Source organism: Zosterops lateralis, assembly GCF_965231275.1.
Source record: "Zosterops lateralis genome assembly, chromosome: 9".
Classification (NCBI taxonomy): domain Eukaryota; kingdom Metazoa; phylum Chordata; class Aves; order Passeriformes; family Zosteropidae; genus Zosterops; species Zosterops lateralis.
Genome location: NC_139769.1, coordinates 19,509,441 through 19,532,004, shown reverse-complemented (window position 1 = coordinate 19,532,004; position 22,564 = coordinate 19,509,441). Strand labels below are relative to the sequence as shown.

The 22,564-nt window shown below is 38.3% G+C and overlaps 1 protein-coding gene across 1 annotated transcript; it reads left to right on the top strand.

Moving 5' to 3' along the window:
• The first annotated feature begins 307 nt into the window (after positions 1-307).
• OLFM3 (olfactomedin 3) lies at positions 308-20,317 on the top strand. Its single transcript, XM_083867475.1, has 6 exons — positions 308-451; positions 5,335-5,481; positions 7,852-8,007; positions 8,768-8,987; positions 17,118-17,224; positions 18,527-20,317. The coding sequence occupies exons 1-6, from the start codon at positions 323-325 to the stop codon at positions 19,202-19,204; spliced, it is 1,437 nt and encodes a 478-aa protein (XP_083723601.1). The 5' UTR covers positions 308-322; the 3' UTR covers positions 19,205-20,317.
• The last annotated feature ends 2,247 nt before the right edge of the window (positions 20,318-22,564 follow it).

Genomic DNA, 22,564 nt, shown 5'->3' with positions numbered 1-22,564 from the left:
CTGAACTAATTAAGGCCTAATTGACTGTCTAGCACCTATAAAGAGATAATTGACCCACACGATCTCCCACTGGAAACTGCAATGACTATTAGCATAGAAAGGATTGTTTATTTAGTGGTCAGCATAAGACAGTCATAAGTATTTGTTAGCAAGAGCTGAAAGAGGGCAAATGAGGATATGAATGTTTTTAATGGATGATTAAATCTGGGTAGCTTGATCTCCTTTCATGCTGTGGATGTAGTGTGCTGCAGTCACGCCTCTCACTGCCAGCCTGCACTGGGATGATAATCACTCACTATGAAAACTCATTAGCTCCACAGCGATGAGTCCTCCACTGCTGAAGCTTGGTGCTGTTCTTAGTACCATGGCAATGATCTCTAACTGGATGTCCCAAACTCTCCCTTCTCTGGTAGGACTAAATACCACCAGAATAACCACTTCAGATGCTCTAGTAAGTAGCTGTTATTTGTTGCAAGCCATCTTAATGCTGAGTTAGTATTTAAGTGCCAGCAAAAGTGTTAGCTTGTTGCCTCTTTGTAAATCTCTTTTCGAGCTACTAATCTTCCTATCATGTCTTAATGCATGCTTCTTTTTGGGCATAAAAACTGCACACTGGTGAGCATGTTGTGGTCTTACTATGAAAGGGAGGGTTTCAAAATAGTATCCTTAAATATGTGAGAACAAATGCCTTCATCTTGAGCATGAAATGCTAAAAAGAGCACAGCAATGTCTTTTTGTTTGTCTAGACTGTTCTTCCTATCTTTACTGCTCCAGAAAAATGCATTGTGTTGTTTAGAAAAATTAAATCTGGCAGTAGCTTTTTTATTGAAAATTGGATAATGTTACCTACTAACTATTCACTACAGGATTCAAAGAGTCTGATTCCTTCCTATTTTTCTTTATTGGAATACAGTTTAAACAAATAAATAGCTGTTAGAAACAAAATAAAATTGGTACTAGGAGGTTAGATACCAGAATTTTTTAAGGCTGATGATGGGAACAGTACAAATGACAGAAATATCATTTTGTATCACTGATGCTCATATACAGCAGTGTCAATTAATAAAAACCTACAGGAAAGCTGTGAATTGCTATGAATTCATGAGAAGCCTAAAAAGTCAAGTAACACTTTAATTGTATGAGAGGGAACATTATCCTGGTATTTCTATGTTAAATTAGAACATCATTTTTGTAAATGCTTAGTAAAACACTCTTGTCTATGTATCTTTTTGTGTAACTGCAATCAGATGTTTACATAATAGTAGGTTATGTAAAATATAAATTTAACTATTTGTATAGTAGTTCACAAATCTCAAAACTCAGAATTTTGTACCTAAAATTTATGCATTTACTAAGCCACATGTAATAATTGAATATATACATGGAGGAAAAGTACTACTGCAGAAAATCACTGTATTTAGTCTATAAATATAACTACTTCAAAATTAATTATGTTGTAAGGAAAATTCAGTTATCTTCTACAGAAGCAAGATGAGAGTACAAAGAAATGCTCTATTTTATTTTCCTTAAATGTAATTTCATCTCACTGAGTTACAGTATATATTACTAGTTCTCATGGCTGTATAAGTAGAAGTTCCCTATCATATTTACATCCAAGTTTAAAGTTGCAACTGAGTAACTACAAGATGCACACTAATTATTATGAGATATATATTTATACACACACAAATATATGTGTTTATACTTATATGTTCAGATTCCAAGTAGTACAAAACTGTCATGCTCCCCTTGGCTACAACAGGGCACTGCTGATAGAAATCCTTTCTAAATATTATTTCAAGAATCCTCTTCACTCATTAAGTTGAGCTATATGCATACTTTTTGTTTTGATAAGTGTGGCAGTAGTGCCAATAGAGCTGGGAAAGTGATCATAAAAACTTGATTATCTGAGCTCAGCAACATCTGCCAAATAAAGAAAACATGAATCATGTTTCATGTTTCAGTCGTGTAGGGTTCTTATTGCACAAAACCAAGCACCACAAATATGGTGCCTTTCTTAAAACTTCAGATGTTGTTTGAAAGGCTTTATGCCCCAAGTGCTCAGTAATACCAGGGTCATCACTGACTGATTTTTGGCTGCCATCCAGAGTTCTCCACTGGCAGCTTCTCCAGTGAAGTCTGCAGCATGAGCAGTTCTCCAGAATTTCTCCCCAAGCACATACACAGCTCATAAATTGTGTATATTGTACAATGTAAAAAAAGAACAAAACCTCCCAATTTCCTCCCTTCAGCTGGAAGAATTGTACAAGGACGTGGGGTCAGGTAAAGGGCCTCCTCTTTTGGGCTCAGTTTCACTACCAGGGTTGAAATTGTAAGACAAACCAGAAAATATTGTTTATGTTTAAGCAAACATCCTAAGTAAGGTACCATCATTTGACCTATCACTATAGTAACAACAGAGGTAGCTATAACAGTTTTACAGAATATATAAAAGTGCAAGTGAAAAAATAAACCTTTCAGAAGTGAAATAAGTCTTTATTACAACAGCCTACCATGGCAGTATAGGGACTCCTCTGTTTTCCCCAGATTGTCAAGGAAAATTATTAATGTTATAGCAGAAATTATTATTGTTGTTTTCCACTTGTCATTTCTTTCCTTGCTTGTTTACTAAGGCCTATCAGCAGTAAGCCTGCATTTGAAAAGTTGATGCAGTAGCTTCTGTAAGATTTTGATGACTTTTAGCTTTTTTTTGCACAGCAGTTTCTGCTTGAAGTAGGGATTAAATGTCAAACTAAAACAATAACAGAAAATTAAAGCAAAGTGCATCTTTGCACACATGCATGCTTCTCTCTGCCATCACTCCCATTACCCATGCTAATTAATGAAGGAAGCCTAAAATTCCAAATAGAGAGAGTCACAGAAAAATTCATAGAACTGTAGCCTAAGTTTTGTATTTTAGACACCATAAGAGAATACCTAAGTTAATCATTAAAATGTTTTCTATTTCCTTAGATAAAGCCTAGAGAGACACTTACAACCTCTCTGGCATAAGCAAGTACCTTAGATAATTCAGACAGGGTTTTACAGCTTTACTATGGACTGCATGATTCTGGTGTCTCATGCATTGCCCACTGTGGAAAACTTAGCTGAATCCAGTGAAAACAGTTTCCCTCAATCTAAATGTAGAAGGCATAAGGCTCAAATATAATAAGTTTTTGTGAAGTTATATTAATTACTAAAGGAATTATAATCAGAAGCTCTGAGTTTCTGAACATACTCCTGAACTTCCACAACAAATTTCATTTCCCTGCTGTTGCATGACCACATGTTTGGCCATAAGTTCTACAAACATGGAAACTACTGGGGTAAATGGAACTTACACTTTTCAAGGGTTACAGCCCTGAAAGGCTTCACTTGTTAAAGCTTGCAATTTTAGTAGCTTCTCAAAACCAATTTAAATTGTCTCTGCAGATGTAATTTTATTTCGTTTTTATTGTTCTCCGTGTCTTAAGCTAAATTCCCTTTGCCCTAAAAACTAAGATGCAGAGAATGTCATAGAAGCAGTGTCATTTAGCAGTGAACACTGGTTGTGCCTTTCTAGCAAAACCTAAGGCAAAATCATCTTCTTACAGAAGAGAGAGAATGGACAAGGTTGGAAGGGAGCACAGTGGTCTGAGCAAACCTCCCTGCCCAAAGTGACCCTGGAGCAGCTGGCCCAGGATTGTGTCAGACGATTCTGGGAGATCTGCAGTCAGGGAGACTCCACACCCTTGGTCAACCTGTTCCAGTCCATGGTCAGCTGCACAGTAAAGTTCTTCCTCATGTTCAGGTGGAACTCCCTGTGCATCAGTTCCTGCCCATTGCCTCTTGTCCTGCAGCTCAGCACCCCTGAGCAGAGCCTGGTCCCTCCTCTGACACCTCCCTGTAGATACAGACATCGATGGGGTCCCCTCTCAGTCATCTCTTCTCAAAGCTCAACTGGCCAAGCTCCCTCATTCCTTTAAGTCATCTACATTATAGCACCCTGTTTTCCCTTGCAAAACATGGTAATAACACAGTTTTGATTTTTCTATTAACTGCAGTAGAGTTTCACTGCCACCTTCAATGATTTCTTCAGAGAAATCACTGTTGTGAAAAGCCTGTGCTCTTTTCTTACCTCAGTTCACAGAGATACTGGCACCTCTTCAGAGATGAGGAACTCTGCAACTCCTGCACTATAAGCTGCCAGGAAAGCATCAATATCAAAGTTTCCCAGTTTAAATAATCATTTTCTCTGCTGGCACTGAGTACAGTTTCATAATATAAATAGCAACTGATTCCAACTGTGTCCAAACCAAAATTACTTCAACGATATCCATTAGCATCTGTACTATGAAATTCATTACCCAGTACAATATCAGGAAAGAATAAAAGATAATATTAACTTTAAATTACAGTTTAAAAAGAAAGTTCAAAAACCGCTTCTTATATCCTATATCTTGTATTAAGTTCCATCACCTGGATGCTTTCAATCATCTCATTATATCGTTTTCCATCATTCCTACACTATTTCTGTACATCCCATTTAAGAGACAACAAATCCCACACAAATATTAAATGCAGTTTAGTGTTACCCTGCTCTGCAAACAAATGGGATTTTTTTCTTCCTCTTCTTTTTTTTTTTTCCCTTTCTTTCTCAGTCATGGTTGCTGTAAACAAGAACAAGTTAAGAATTTCCAGATTTCTGCTGTCCCAGTGAAACACATGCAGTGTCTTAATCACCCTGTGGCTTGCCATGAGCCCCATTCCCCTGGCCTAACCAGACACTTTTCCATCCTGCCCTGAGCAAGCCCCTGTTCCCTTGGCTAAGTGCAGTGGAAGCCCATGGGGAACAGTTCCTGTGAGGTGCAGCTTCAAGAGCAAACCTGTCCCCCACATCCAAACTGCTGCTGAGCCAGTTCCCACCTGTGAGTCACACACTGTGCTCTCCCCAGGCTCATGTTTGTTCTTTCCTGTCTTTGTTGTTTCCATTAGTCTAAAGTAAAAGTCATCCAGGTTGAAAGGACATGTTTGTTCTCTGCTGATGAAAAACTGTAATGTCCCTTTGCAGAGAATTTAATCACCAGGTTTTGTGCTGAATCACAAGCAGAACACTGTTCTCATCCGCCCTGGAAATTGTGTGTGCTAAACTCTTCTAGAGAACTATTGCAAAGGTGTGAGATATGGCAAAACTGGGAAACTACCAACTCATTAGTTAAGAGTAATAATTGTTTACTAGCAGGAACCTCATTGCAGCCATGTACTGCAAAAATAAAAGTATTCTGCTGCAGTGTTTTTTTCAAACAATAACAAATCAGTTCAGTTCCTTTGACTGTTACTATTTTGTTGTTACAGACTCAGATTAGCCCCAAGGAAGGATGGCAAGTTTATAGTTCAGCCCAGGATCCTGATGGCCGCTGCATTTGCACTGTTGTTGCACCTGAACAAAACCTATGTTCAAGAGATGCCAAAAGCAGGCAACTCAGACAACTACTAGAGAAGGTAAGTCTTCCCAAAAAATTCCTCCTCTTGGTCATTAAACTTCCCATGGAAATCTACTGCTTTCCCTCCCAGTTGATACATAATGAACTAATGAAGAGTTACCTGATTAAAATGGTTCTTCAGGGTATATCCCCTACTTGTGTTCTCATCTCTAGTTGTTATTTATCTGTTTTCCTTACATCACATCTTCCCCAACCCTTTACGTCTTCTGTCTTAGTCACTCTTCCCAAATTCTTTCTTATATACAACAGGATAGATTTTTATGTGTAAAACCAGCTACAAATCCCACCTCAAACTGGCTTGGTGCTGTGGGATTTAAACTACAGCTTCTGCTTCAATCATATGAGACTGCTGAAGGTCATTTCTCATCTCATCAAAAAGTAATGAGAGAGACACCATAGCATCTTGAAAGCAAACTGCACAGAACATAAACAGTTCTAATTTTTTCATTATTTCTTTTCCTAAAGTTTATTTATTTATTTTCTAGCAGTGCAAATTTTTCCCAACTGCCCAATTCTTAATTCCAGTATTATCCACTATTGCATATATGGTGAAACCAATGAAGTCTTGTTTTGCATCAACAGAAAAAATGCTGCAACTATGAAAGCACAAGCATTCTGCATTCCCTGTGTAAGTAACCAAGGTTATAGTTAGTGTATTACAGCCAGTGGTACACAGCCTGAGGCCTGAGAGAGTGTTTGAACAGCAGCAAAAATCAACATAAAATATAGACTTTAAAATACATTTTTAGCACACAATTCTTAGTATTTTCTAACTATAGAAAAATCAGTCCAGTGTTAATATAGTGCCAGATCCCCATAGATTTTTGCTCCCTGTGCTTCCATGATCTTCAGAAGGGACTGTTTCAAGTTGACAGAGCCCATAAGATGAGATGCATGGAGGGGACATTGAGGGACCAGCAGAGAGAAAGGAGCTGCCTCTCCTCATGCTGTCTGTTTACTTAAGAAAGGAACATCTTTGCTCCAGCATATTCCCCAAATACTAAAATATTACTGAGGAAAAAAAAAAAAAAACGTTCTTTTGAGGTGGAGGCTGGAGGGGTGTGTTAATATCGCAAGACAGTTTTTGAGCTGCCACAGAAATGAACCTAAATCATCAGCCTTTAAAAGCTATGATTAGGACTGTGGCAATCATGGGTATGTAATGTTGTATTACTACTTACCTGAGCCCATACAGTCCCTCAATTAGAGCCTCTATGTGAATGTGTCTTCTGACAAATGAGTTCTCAAAGTTCTTCCAGCATCCAAAGGACTTTGTTTGCCTGCTTTCAACAACTAGATAGCAAAGGGAAAAAAATAATAAAAAACACTGCTTTTTTCACTAAAAATCCTTTCTCAGAACTATTAATGGCAACTGTAGAATAACTAATGTATACTATTTTTAAGAGGAGTTTCTAAATCCATACATTCTGTAGATCATAATGAGTTAGCTCCAAACATGAACATCCATTCAAATATTGCATATTCTTGCAAACCACAGGAGTACTGCTGGATTTATCTTTTCTTAGGAAGGTACAATATGTTTGAGCCAAAACTTCAATAAGGTGCCTAATACATTTACAGCAGTCTAATTTTCTCATGTTTTAGGAAAACAAAACACTGAAATAGAGTAACTGCCCTTAGAAAATGTGTCATTTTTATGGCTAGCAAAAGCATTGCTTTAGTAACAGAAACTTTTAAATGTATAGTTTACTCTGGATGACAGTTACTGTTGCATCACTGTGGTAAAAGTCCTTACTATAGCTACAAAGTCAATTCATCTACAAAAGTTACTTAAACATTCACTACTTTTTATCTGTAAAAAAAAAAATTAATAAACTGAGGTTCTTTACTACTGAGACAATTGGATAAAATTTCTAATTTTACATTTACTTAGAGAATTATGAGGAAACACCTCTGTGGTGATTGACACACCCCAGCTTATCTCTGAATGCCTTATATTGAATGATTCTATAAATGCCTACTAACAATAAAAGTCACTGTTCCTCATAGTGACCAAAATCTCCAAATTTCAGTCCTGTCCTTTCATATGCTGTATGAACACCTTCTGAACCACAGTCACATCTACTACAGGTCTCAAAGTAGACTCTATTGCCTGGCAGCCTTTCCTGATCCCAGGGAAAATGATGCTTAAAGGGTCTCTCTCTCTTTACCTCTGATTAGTCCAAACAATTAATGGCTTCAAGGTCTTGCCCTGTTCCCCAGTATTTGTACTGTCAATGTAGAAATGTACTGTGGTAGAAATGACTCACAACTAATTGACAGAAGTGCATTTCATTGCCTGACATTTAACCAGGAAAAAAAAGCAAAACAACAAAAAGTGCATTTAGAGATTGCCCTTCTTTAACAGGTTCAGAATATGTCCCAATCTATTGAAGTTTTAAATCTACGGACTCAGAGGGATTTCCAGTATGTTTTAAAAATGGAAACACAAATGAAAGGGCTGAAGGCCAAGTTTCGGCAAATTGAAGATGATCGGAAGACGTTAATGACAAAGCACTTCCAAGTAGGTTCCATTTTATAGCAACTTTCCAGCCTGCTGGAAACAATGTACTAAATAGCAATGCATGGACTGCTAAGGTCTCAGCTTGAAATGCTCCTACAAGAGTACCATTTAAAAGAAAAGCATAATAAATCTTCCTTTATGATGATAATCTTGTGCTCTGTTCAATTAAATTTTAATTGGGAGGAACTATTAATTATTAAGTCATTAGGGAAATGTCACTATAAACAGATTCCTGTTCCTTCTCTATCAATGTGCATGTCATACTGAGAAATTTATATTCTTTCAAGTTCCAATGCTAAAGGGGGAGATCCAGTGGAATTCATAGCAAATGACACTATGAGTTCTGCACTCATAGTGTTACATGACATTTACTGCAGTTGAAGGGAAGAAAGGCTATAATAAATCAGGTTATCATAATTTTTATCCAGTACAATTAAGATCTAATTTCATGTCTGAAGATCTGCTCTTTGAATTTGGGGTGGGGAGGAGGGAAAGTCAGTGGGTTTGGTTGAGGTCATTTGAAGATAGCTCTTAACGTTCAGTAGAAAGACTGTTCTCCCATGCATTTAATCTACTGCTTACTAACATTAAGTACGAGGTGTCTGAGACTTTCACAGTAGAGTAATAATAGGTCTGTAATTAAAATAAATAATAATTTTCAAGTTTTTTTTAAAATCTGGCATAAATATTACATTAAAGGAAAATTAGAGGATTGAACTCCTTTAAACTTCTCTAATGCACATATGATTGCCTTTAACAGGAGTTGAAAGAAAAGATGGATGAGCTTCTGCCACTGATTCCAGTTCTGGAACAATACAAAACTGATGCCAAGTTGATCACACAGTTCAAGGAGGAAATTAGGAATCTGTCTACTGTGCTCACTGGGATTCAGGAAGAAATTGGTGCTTATGACTATGAGGAACTACACCAGCGTGTAGTCAATTTAGAAACCAGGCTTCGTGACTGCATGAAAAAGCTCAGTAAGTTAACAAGTTCATGGCAAGTTTGGTCCCTTAGCTGTGCATTTTTAGTTGTCTCTCTTTAGACAGATTAAGGTTTGGGGGAGAGGGGATTTGTTTGTTTCTTTGATGAAAGACTGCATTATATTTTGATCTGTGCTACCCTAATAAAAAAGAGTAACTTGACCTAAGGTTGGTTATATCATTCTAAGTATGTGACATAATGTACTGCCTTACTGTATACAGAAGGCATTAGATGAAAAATTATAACAGCAAATTCAAAATCTGAGGTTTAAACCACTTGGAGCATTACAAATATTCTTTCATAAAAGCTTAGACACTGCTATTGGAGTTATCTTTGGACTATTAATGTGGAAAAAAAAAGTGAAAAGTAGATTGGAATCAGTTTTGAGATGCCCACATCATAACCCCAGCATCTTGCTGTACCACCTGAGAGGCCACTCTGACTTCAATGTCTTTAGCCTGTAATATTAGTGTTAAGGATATCTCCCATTCTCCAATTCACATTACAATCTAACCAAACTTCATATCTAACCTAAAGGGACCAAAGCATGATTTGTGCAGGATGCACAGCAGCAATCCATTGCTACTGCTGCACCAGGTCTACCTCAGGCCTCCTCCACCTTGGCTGCTCCCATGCTGCCTTTAGTTAGAAGTCAAATGTTGAGCATTTTTGAAAATCAGCACTAGCTTAGTATCAGCTACTAAAACTAAGGGCCTGAAGGATCAATATCAATTGTTAGCCTCAACTTCCATTAGGGATAGGTGACCTGCTTTACAAACACAATGCAGTCTCCCCTCTTCCCAGTCTATCCATGCATTTGGAGATTTCTGAATGGATCACTATTGCAACCTGGATAACGACAGTAAACAATCCAGCCCCTTTAGGAAAAAATAAACACTTTGCAATTTAACACTGAACATGAATAAACTTGAAATGTCAAGATTTAGGTCTGTGATCAGTTTCTCAGTTATCAAGTGTGGGATGTTTACTTTGAAATGCTACTCAGGACATTAACTGTCTTCTTAACTGGATAAGCAGAGCCTCCTTATTTTTGTGACGCAGTAGAATGAGAAAAATCTAGGTTAAGTTAGCCTCTTAAATAATTTATTTCTTTATTTTGTTCTAGAAATAGCAGTGATGATGTGCTAAAATATATGAAAGACTTCTTCAAACAGAAATTTCTTATGATCCTATTTTCCCTCAGTACACACACATAATAGCACATTACTGCATTGACAGAAGGCAGTCAGGAGAGAACGGCTGTGGTGCAATACTGCAGCAAACAAGAAAATTCCTATGAATAAACAGTATTTTCTGATAGTGAGTGTGCCAGTAAGTTATTAGATACCAAAAAGCATCAGTTCAACAAGTATCTTGTTTTTCTTTGCTTTTACAGCATCTTGTAACAACAGTTATTGAAGGAATGACAGTGTGAGATATATTTTGGACAACAGGATTACTAGATGTATTGACATTCTATCTATCCTGGATTCCTGCAACCCATTCTAACCTCTTGATGTACCTAATGAAAAAAAAAATTACATATATTAGCAGTACAGAGAAAGTTTTTTGTATAAAATAAATTATTAAGCATATCCTTTATCAAAAGGGAGTAGACCTTCTCAAGATGTAACACAGCTTTATTCATCCTTATTGGCATTATTCCCTGGTCTTAAAAGCTTAAATTACTTTTATGATCCCCTACTAATGGGCTGGCTGTTTTTCTGGCCTAGCCCTGTGTGCCTTTTGAAGTACAAACAGCCTCAGTTCGGCTTCCTGTGACTGCTGAGAGCTGGGGCTGTGTGCTCGAATCAAAGAGCACGAGGGGAAAGCAGCTCTTATGCCAACACCTGCTCTGTGGCCACACTGGCCATGTTGGAGATGGCCCAGCTGTGCCTGTCCATGCCAGCCTGATAGCCAGAAGCCAATGGCCCCACTGTGCCACAGGATCTGGCTTGAATCTTCACAGATTTTGTTGCATTTCACAATACAATTTTCTAATCAGTGTGTGCAATAGCTATTCTCTATTCTTCTCCCTAGCAGGTGTTTTTCTGCAGTATAATGCATTATTTATATTGTCCTGGCCACTTGAAAGGGTTCTTCCATCTGCACTGGCAACACTTTCAACACTCATTACAGTACACTAAACAGTTATCTTACTTTCCCTGAAGTTTAATGATTACAACAGTTGTGAGGACTGATTTTGCTCCATCTCTTTGGAATAAGAGAAAATTCAAGATGAAGCTGCTGGGAAATCAGCTGACAAAACATTTAAAGGGTGTATGCGGCTAAACATGTAGGAATAGAGTGCATGTGATTACACACACCCCAAATTCACATGTAATTATGCATGTATGGGTCCTTTGCTGATAGTCCTGTAAGTCATGGGTATTTGTAAGAGAATGCATGTTGCACAGTATGCTTGGAACCCTCCTATTCTTGTCATGACATGGTTATGAAATTGGAATAAAACTTACATGGGTAGCATTCATAGAAGCCAATACTCAGACACAGTAGACAGAGTAGATATATATTGAATTCATGTCTAGCCAAATCTGATTATAATGTAGATTCTGAAGTATATTTTACAGTAAGAATTTTTGTTAGAAATTCAAAAGTAGAATATTCTAGGTATTCAAAGAAATTTTGTTACATCAGTGGCAGAGTAGCTATTAGTGCAGGCATGAGACTATTGATGTTGATTGCAGTGGTACTTCTACTTCCAAAGCATCTTTCCCTTTGGGATTTTAAGAACTTTACAAGTATCATTTAGTATAAAACTGGGCAATAGAGATAGAGATTCTTATCCCTATTTTGTATCTGAAGGAACAAGCAGCCCAAAAGTATAAATGCATTTTCCAAAGATTACACAGCAAGTCATGGCGCCCATGCAGAAAAATCCACGGCCTTCCTCTCAGCAAACTCTAATAATTATGTTATAGTGCTTCCTGGATTCATATTATGCAGGAAAACAGAGACACATTCATTAAGAACTAATTCTCCATTCCCTCATATTAGTATAACAAATTTGACCATAAGCAGAAAAGTGCAAAAATGTAAAACACTTGCAGTTCATTTGTGCAAGTGCCAAAGAAAAACCCAATTCATTTTCCTCTATTTATTACCTAAAAAAAACCCTCACCAAGCATAATTATGATGGCTATGAACATTTCAAGAGAATGTTGTGGTTTTATTTCCCTTGCCAGTCCTTCTACAAATGATACCCTTGAGTTGCTCTATATGGCAGCTACCAATACTCAGTCACATCACAGAGAATGAGACAACCTACCCATTTCTAGCTATTCCAAAGCAGCTTCTCTCCAGCTGCACGATCACAGCTTCCTCCTGGTACTTGCTCACTTTGGAGCTTTCCAGACACATTCTGCCCCACAGACTTTCACAGCCCACAGGCTGTACCAAAATACATCTGTTTTCTCTTCTAATGGTCACTTCATGCTCTTAACTTCTTCCTTAACATAAAGAAATACTGGAAATCATGAACAGACTTACAGGAGTCCACTGTACTGAATTGTTACAGGAGAGGAATCAAGCCAGAAACATCAGGATTGTGCATTTGATGTTTCTGGTGCAGCTCAGTTTAGAATGTAAAAAGACTCTATGACTGGGATTGTCCAACTACTACAATCAGTTATGGGTGGGATTTTCCAATGTAGGCAGCTGCTTCTTCCAAAGCCAAGGGAAAGAGGCTGAGAGCTTCTAAAAATCCCACTGCTTTTCTATGTAACCCCATCTGAACATCTTAGAAAAGGAAAAAAAAAGCCTAGAAGTATCACATTTTTCTTAGTGTGCCTCAACTTCTTCACATATGCTAGTAGGGAGATAGATTTGACCTAACTTTACTAGCATCTGGTCCTTCTATCAGGGAATCAAATTGCTAAAATCCAAAACTTTACGTATGTTCCCTTCTGTGGGGCAAAAGGATTAAAAAAAAAAAAAAAAAAAAAAAAAAGTGGGGAGGAAAGGAGGTTTTGGCTATGTTAAAAAAAATTGCATAGGCTAGTTTTAACTGTCAGCCCCCTCACTGCTATGGAAAATTCATAGTCCAGAAGTGATTTCCATTTCACATTATATTTGTCTCTGTTCTGTCTCTACATACAAAATGAGCTAAAGAAATGCCTCAACTAGAAGCTAGTTAGAATTTTTATTAATTTCAAAATCTGAGACTTTTCATGACAGAAAGATTTTAGGTAAATGATCCTACCTTCAGTATGTTAGTATTACCTTTCCCTAGCAAAAAAAAACCCAGCATGCAAGATCAACTTTAATACAGCCACCTAAACAATTAAAAGGTTCATTCTGCAGCTTCAAATATAGACAGGGATTAGATCAATACTCTTAAGTAGACAAGAAGAAGCTGTTACCAGATTTAGTGGAGGAGTAAAAAAAAATTTCTTGGACCGAAAGCAAAGTTGGAAGTGCTTAAAACCAAGAGAAAACTCATCTTGTGTCAGTGAACTGTTACACATGACTTCTTCAAAAGTTACTTGTGCAGCCTTAAGCAGTTTAAAACAGCATCAGCTGATTCAAGTTGACCATTCAGCCAAGACTTGCTTTGGGGCCTTGTCCTTTCAAGCAGTACTTTCTGAACTAAGAAGACTTTTCTGATTGGTTTGAGTTCTTTTACTTGCTCATTAAATAGAAACTCAGTCATACAGATCTCTCAGCTGTGAGGAGGCTGGGATGACAAGACAGAGGTGGGCTCTGACAGCTCTGCTGCTTCCTTTTTACTGTCCATGCTGTCAGCAAGTAGATCAGCAGACCTCAGCTACTGCTGGGGTTTACAGAAGATGCTTCCTGATAGCATATGAATTATTAATACAATGGGAATGACTTATCATATGTGGAAAAAATATTTGTAGTATTCCTTCATTTTAAATACCAGTTCCATCAAGTTCTATCATAAAATAAGCAGATCTGTGGGTTTCTGTTCAATGAGGAAGGAAAAGAAAAATGGTACCTTCTATAGGGCAGGAGGGGAAAAAAAAATCCTCATGCTTCTTACAAAGTGCTCTGTTTTGTTATGCCAAAAAGGGAAGCTTTGTCACTTCTTCAGTCAGCTGCCCCTCAGCTGTACAGCAAGTCTCCTAAGAGTCTCCTTTCTTGATCACTGCATGCTGTCTGGGACTAAAAATTTGATCAGAAAAATACCCTGACTCAAACCGCTGATCATTTAGCGGCTGAAGTACAATGTCATCTCTTTTCACATTGAACAGCATCTCAATACATTTTGAAAGATGATTCTCTAAAAGCATCTAACTCCTGTGACAGGGGATCACAGCTCAATTCATGTAGTTTAAACTAAATGAAGGCTGAAGAGGTTCATTAATTGTGAAGACTCTGTAACTCTAATCGGTGAGCTATACATTCAGGATAAATACAATCCAACAGAGGAACCACAAATCTCTGAATTGTTCCCTAACTTCCAAAAGCTCCTCACACACAGAGCAACACCCAAACAGCCCCAGAGCTGTGTGCACACCCCACAGGGCCTCCAAACACCACCTGCTTTTACCTTGTCCCGCTACAGCTCCAGGGCCTTGAGCTTGCTGTGTGCCCACACTGCTCCCCCCATGCCCTGGCCCTGCTGAGCCCACCTGGAGTGCTCACACACCTGCCCTGCCTGGTGTGTGTGTGACACAAAAGGTGGCTCTGGGAGCCCTCACATCTCTGCCAGGGGCTCTTCCATAGGTTTTGCCCATTCAGGAGCAAAATTTCACAACTCATTATGAGTCAGTAGACTTTTAGCTTCCTGGATTTCTGTTTTTTTCATAGAAGAAACAGTGCTTCAGATTTCTAGTTCTTTTTATGCTTTCCCACTAATTGCAGTACTGTGTTGTGAAGGCACCAATTAGTATTAGCATACCTTATAACTCATGTATTCACTGTGTTTTAATTATCCTAGAAACCACAAGTTCAGGAGTAATTGTTATTCTGATTTCTTTCTGCTTATTAGTTTTCTGATAACTCATTCCAAATTAAGTACTCCAAATTCAAACTCAGACCTTCAGAAGGGTTATCTCTTGCCCATTTCTGAGACTATTTACTAACAGATCACGTAAAAATAAAAGCCTTCACCTTGATAGGTTATAGTCCTTTAACTTTCAATCTAATAGCTGTTCGTGCTGTAGAAAAGAACACTCAGCACACAATGCTAGCTGTTGCTTCGCGTATCTGTCTCTCAGGCCAGTCCAGCGGTCGGCTGGGCCACCCTGCTAGCTCTGATACGCCCCAACAGTACCTTTGCGTGGGTCTTGGCTCTGCAGTACCTTTGCCTTGGCTGTCACGGCCATGGTTCGAAAGAGGGGACACTCTTTAAGGCTCAGGAAGAAGGTTTTATTCGGGGATCACAGGGGCAGTCCCTGGTCCCAGGCCTGTGCCTCTGGAGAGTGACCCCGGGCCTGGTTTGCAGGAGGTTTTTGTTCACCAGCAATCTCAGGGGTGGGCACAAGCTACAAGACCAATGAAAACAAAGCAAGGTGGCTAATGCCAAATGCAATACACAACATTAAAATCAGGTTAATTGGGGTGGGGTCCTCGGAGATCCACCAATCACTGTCCAACACCTTTCCTGGGAGATGATGGGTGGGGAGGGGAGATGCATTGAGACGAGGGAGAAAGACAATGGGATGACTGAAACTCCAGGCAGAGGATTAGGTTGTCTTGGAAACTCTTATCAACTTCTGATAAGAACATTCCAGGACAGGAGCTTTACCTGGCTAGGGTTAAAGTCCAAATCACATCAAACTTCTAACTAAAAACCTAAAAACAATTCCAGCACCCCCACAGCTAGCAGCCTACCTACAAAAAAAAATCTAGCATAAAAATTATATCCTATCATAACCAAGTATTAAGAAACCTGTAAGATTCTCTAAAATGGGAAATTCCAAAAATATCTTCAAAATACTGCAACATGCATAGATTGAGGTATGTCTCTTAACAATGTCTCTTAACTGACCCAGGAAATAGGCACAGCCTACCCTGCTCATTGAGGTCTCAGCATGCATTCAGTTATCCTCATTTCCGATACGTCCAACTTCCCTGGCTGTGAACAACAACTACCCAAGCAGCCTCTGAGTTTTCACCACAGCATTAACCCCATTCTAAGTGACCAAAACAGGCTGGCATAATACATTCCTTTCCAATTACAGAGTACAAAATTCAAGCTTGATGTGACCCTCTCTATCGAGCTGAATAAATTCACTCTCAATGCCAGATACCATTTGTTTTCCACATTTCCTAGATAGATACAGTTATCAGTATAGCACAACCATGTAGCACAGATAAGCACTTGCTTTTAAATTTAAAAAATTGTTCCACTTCTTTTTACATTCTTTTATTTTAAAACATGGTATTCAACCTAATTACTTGCACACCACTGTGTGATATTAAATCTTGGTAAACACATGAATTCCACCAGGAGCTTGTTACTAATAGATATCTTATTAATGTCCCCTAAAATATAGATTTTGGAGTTGTTAGGAAGGTCAGCATCCGAGATGGTATCGACCTTCATTATTTCCTCCCAGACAGTGAAATGGATTAGAAGCCAACCAATACAGCCAAGCTTGCTAAATAATTCTCATACTCACTTTCTTCAGGCAGTCCCCAATACAGAAGGAGCCATGTGTGTGTAAGCAGGGGGCAGTTGGGCACAAGCTTTGAGTACAGCAATGTTGTGTGTACAAGCTCATTTTTGTGTCTGCCCTTTACCCCCTTGTTGCCCTGGTCAATGGAAAACTGAAACATCCGTGAATCCCAGATTTGTGCTGAACTTTCTGAGGGCAAATTGGGGCATGGGATTATGTCTTCATTTAATTTGTTATTAAACATTCTTCACTTCAGCTCAGAAGATATGCCCAAAGACCATAACTGTGCTCCAAAAGATGTAAATATAAAAATAGATACCACTAAAATGTTATATGTATATTTTTGCATATTTATATTACTGTTCAATATGGAAATGTTCCTCCAGTGAAGGTGACAATCAATCTTCAACATAAGCCAGAATCCCCTGGGGCCACCATGTAGTTTGGAGCATTTAGTCTTGTGCTCTAACTGATGTCAAGGAAAGTTGTGTATTAATGCATTTGTTTTTCTGATTTTAGCATGTGGCAAATTGATGAAAATCACAGGCCCCATTACAGTGAAGATATCTGGAACCCGATTTGGAGCCTGGATGACGGATCCATTGGCATCAGAGAAAAATAACCGAGTATGTTAAGGCACTATCTTTGTGTCCTGGAGTCTTACTTGCTTTATTTTAATCTTCTAAAAGATATTTTCCCCTAGGAATTTACATTCCAAAGCATGTTTTTCTACTTCAGTCATTTTCACACTCAAACTTCTCTAGAAAAAAAGCAACAGTATATTTGGAAAAATATCCAAAGACAAAAGTTATCTAAGCACTTTGGTGCCACTTCCTTCAACTTTTTCAGGGTTGATAAACATTTATCAGAACTGGCAACTCAATTTTTTAATTTCCTAACATATTCAATTGTACTTAGGTCTTTTAATAACCAGAGTAATCTAAAACAAACATCAACATTTTTACCCAAGAGCAGGACCCATATTTCAGCACTGTTAAAATGGCAGGATGAGGCTCCATGTAGCCTCTAGTCAGACCACTTGCTCCATCACATCCAAGTTATGTTACTATTTTGTTGTTTGGATCTCAAATTGGCTGCAGTTTTGAGAAGTTCTTTCCATCAAAGGGCTTTGGAAGTCAAATCAGTACATTTCATTTGTATGAAACCCACAACATTAATTTTTTGAATACAGGAAAAAAACCAAAGGCAACAGAAAAGGCAACAGAAAAATGACAATAAATAAAGGTTTGTGTGCAGCTCTCCCACGCCTGCTGTGTCTCTGCAGGTTTGCTACTGACTCCAGAAATCTCAATTACCTTTAAGAGAGCAACAACTGAGAAACTAAAAGGAAAAAAAGCAAATTGTATGAAGGAAAAAAATAGGAAAATGGAAGTTGCATAAAGAACATTAAAAAGAAATAATAATTCTGTTTTAAGGGGGGGAAATGGCTTTACTGGTTTCATTGCTATTGTTTTTGTTTACTAAGAAGACGAATTTTCTTTGAATAAAGAATCAGCTGAAAAAAATTTTACATTTATTCCTAAGTATAAATTCAAGTTTATCTCACATGCCATATCCCATCTCTCTCTTAGATTATTAGTCTCTAGAAATATCTTTAAGCAAGCACCATATAGCAGAGGCCCAAACACTGAATAATTCAGAATTAAATTCCTCTGAAAATGCAGACACTGTAGTTAGTAACAGTTGTGTTGAGAGTTACTTCTACAGGTAAATTTGATTCAGAAATTCAAGAGTCCCTCCTGCTTTTGTGACATGGAGGAATGTAGGTAGTATTGCACTTTGATAGCCTGCTACACATCTAAAACTTGTTTTTCTTCTCTTTGTGCAATGTCTTCATCATGCCATATAATGATCGCGTACCACACAGTGTTCAAGATGTTCACTCCCAATCCTTGTTTTCTTTCCAGGTCTGGTACATGGATAGTTACACTAACAATAAAATTGTCCGTGAATACAAATCCATCGCAGACTTCGTCAGTGGGGCTGAATCAAGGACATACAACCTTCCATTCAAATGGGCAGGAACCAACCACGTTGTCTACAATGGCTCCCTCTATTTCAACAAGTACCAGAGCAACATCATCATCAAGTACAGCTTCGACACGGGGCGAGTGCTGGCCCAGCGGAGCCTGGAGTACGCTGGTTTCCACAATGTCTATCCTTACACCTGGGGCGGCTTCTCCGACATCGACCTGATGGCAGATGAGATTGGGCTCTGGGCTGTGTATGCCACCAACCAGAATGCAGGCAACATTGTCATCAGCCAGCTGAACCAGGATACGCTGGAGGTGCTGAAGAGCTGGAGCACGGGCTACCCAAAGAGAAGTGCTGGAGAATCCTTCATGATTTGTGGCACCTTGTACGTCACTAACTCGCACTTAACAGGAGCCAAGGTCTACTACTCCTACTCCACAAAAACCTCCACTTATGAGTACACAGACATTCCTTTCCATAATCAGTATTTTCATATATCCATGCTTGACTACAATGCAAGAGATAGAGCTCTCTATGCCTGGAATAATGGACATCAAGTCCTGTTTAACGTCACCCTTTTCCACATCATTAAAACTGAGGATGACACATAATTTTCTTTCCCTTACCTCCCTCTCTCAAAGCAGTCTCATTTGTGATTAACTCTAAAAGCATCCATCTCTCTCAGTTCCTTTTAATTTACATTTCTTTCTTCATTAAACAAAAGCAACATTTTCTACTGTGTAATGCATTTCAAATATGGCTGAACCTGTCAAAAATGACCTGTCAGAAATAAAAAGCATCTTAACTCATGATTCTGCAAGGTCTGTCAAGACCTTGTCTTGAAAAGCACTAAGGAGGATTTAAATGGCTAAAGACAGTTTTTAAAAGATTATGATCTGCCTTATTTTAGAGTCAGAGACTAATGGTGGCTTAAATGCATGAATGTCTTTTTTTACCTCATTTTTTGTTTTAATATATTGCTTAACTTCAGGAAACATTTTGGTAGTGTCAGACACATATTGCACATTGTATTTTTTTATTTATTCCGAAAGAAAGATTTAGGAATTTAATTTACTTAGACAAGGAGTATGATTCATTTTGCCATCATCCAATTTCAGATGTGGTGCTGTACAGTATGTTTTTAAATCTCTTGCAAACATTTTATCAACAGTATGTATTTCTACCATTGTAACCACCATTGTGCAATTGTATCTCTTCACTTATGTGAAAGTAAACTAAGTACTATTTTTTATAAAATATATTGAAGCTTAATTGAGGTTCTGGCTATGAGTCAATTGAAAGTGGTAAAAATTTGATAAAAGGTTGTTATTTCTGAGAAAGACCAGTACCTTCTCAGATGCATGATTTCTATCCTCAGCTTTGCTTCCTAGATCTCCTCTTCACCAGTGGTGCTAACTGGCACATTTGCAACTTCGAAGCTTCATACCATTTCCAGCTGTAGAATTCTTTGCCCCATTTTTCTCTCCTGATGCTGACTTCTCTCTCTCTCTCTCTCTCTCTCTCTCAGTCTTTTTATTCTACTCTCTTGCACCATTTGACTGGCCTTGTTTATGCTTATCCCTTTACAAGCCAGAAGCTGGAAGGAGCCGGTGCCCGCCAGCTGAGAGTCGAGTGCATCCCATGTTTGTTTGCTCTGGGGCACTGAGGAGCAATGGTAAAAGCCAAGCTTCTCTCTCTCTGCCTGTCTTCTTATTCATAACAGGAGAACATTTATCTGTCAAGAGAACTCTTCTCTGGGATGACAGTAATCACAGAAATACACCAGGGTAGGTGCAAAGCCCTGATGATCAGTGTGGCCCCTGGTATTCACCATGATTCTTGTTAGGGAACAACATCAAGGCCAAGCTCTTGCAAAGAGGTTTGGGGCTTGCTAGCAGTAGAATTGCTACACCCAAACTGATGCCTTCAAGAAACAAATATTTCTGAAAGCTGCATGGGTTGCTGTACTATCTCATTGAAACTGGGCAGCAGGGAGAGGTGTGCATAATTGAGAAAAAATACATCCCTTTTGGCAAAAATAGAAAGAAAGTAACATTAAGCACTAGCAATCTGCCCTTTTTATTATTGGGCTCTAACATATGTAAAAAGACAGGTATCTGAAAAATTCTGTGAAAGCCGTGTTCACACTATCTGAGCTTCTATTTTTTATATCCTTTGAAACTGAAAAGCCAGACATTTTATTTGCTGGTTCCTCTAACGTACCAGCTGAGACCACCTAAAGGCTAATTAATGTTTTCATTATTATAAATATATGTGTCTATATATGTTTACAAATATGCTTTACAATACAAGCCCATGTGAAGCTGAACAAATTGCCTTTTTTCATACCAGTTGCAAAACAAAAAATGCTAATAAGGTATCAAGAACTGATAAAGGAAGCAAAAAAACCCGAAAGACAAACAACAAATTACATTACAACATGACCAGAGAAAAGTTACTTTTTTGCTCCCATCTCCCCTCTCCTGTCTAGATGAAATGGTAGCTATTATCCCATACAATCAGTTACACTGAATTTGGACAGACTCAGTTCAGCTAAATAGACAAATTAAATCACTTCCCTCCTGTAACCAGCTTTCCTGTATTGACAATGAAACCTCCTTTGTGACATGTGAAAATGTGTATGACTACTCATTAAAGAAAGTATTTTATGTCATACAGGGATGTTTTATGAAAATGGAGTATGTTCAGATTTTTATCCAAAGCCATGAAACAAACCTCAACCTTTCCCCTGTTCATAGTAACTTCAACAAAATAGAAGTTTTTTCAACCCCTACAGCATTTGTAAAAACATTAGTCATTAGATTGAGAAGTTAAACTTCTTTCTACTGTATCATCATAAACTAGAAGAATACTCATGATCACTTTATCTGAAAATAACAATTATTACCATATTTCTTTATAAGAACCTCATACTGTATAATTAGCATACATACAGTACTACAGGTTGATAACAGTTCTTACAGTAGCATTACTCTCACCTGATTTCAATACCATTTACAGGGTAACACACTCCTATTAGTCAAGAAACAGACACTACTACAGGGTGCTAGGGATGGATGGAAAAATGGGGTTGGAAAAGCACCTTTGTAAGGGGGTTTGTCATACCTAGATAAATCCTGCCCTTCTAAATTAGTAACAAGTTGGATTATAATATTTAAACATGAAATAACAGCTTCCATACAGTCAGTACAAGACATGGTGAGACATTGTGAAGTAACACAACTTTCTGCTAAGGAGCGCTCGTTTTTCTGTGAATGTGTTGATCACCTGTCTTTTCAAAATTGGAAATTCCAAAGTAATATTCCCATAAGGCTGAAAACACCATGCCTCAACACAAGCTGATTTTTGTTACAAGCTTTGCCTTCATAATTGGGCAGCACAAGCAGCAAAATCTTCATAATGTAGAAGCAACCTACAAATTTTATAGGTGAAGTATATGCTTTTTATTATGATAATGGAGTACCAATAGTGTATGGGGGGAAAAAACATCTCCCTTAAGGGGAAATTAATTGAAGACTCTGTTTCAGTATCTTAATGACCTCTTGTTTCAAGGGATAAATATGTAGAAGGACCATGTCACTCCTCCACCCAAAACAGGATACCAAAATTTTACCAAGCTGCGCTGACAGCAGGGCGGGATGCAGACAACCCCAAATCTAGCCCAGGAACACAAGTCTGCCAGTCCTCCAGGTATCCTGTCCTGAGGGAACCTAAGGAATGTGAATGATGCACACCACAAAGGCCAGAGCACTCTCCCTGGAATTGACTTACTACTCCACAGGACAAAATGGGCAGAACAAACCTTCCCAGAGAAAGCTTCCTGGAGAGTAATAATCTGCTAGAGTCCCTTCTGGCAATTTGTGCCAGCAAGTAGCTACCAAGTCTATTGTTACATACAAAGGCTGTGCAGCCTGCCCTGTCTGTCACAGTGTGCCAAGCAGACCACTGGA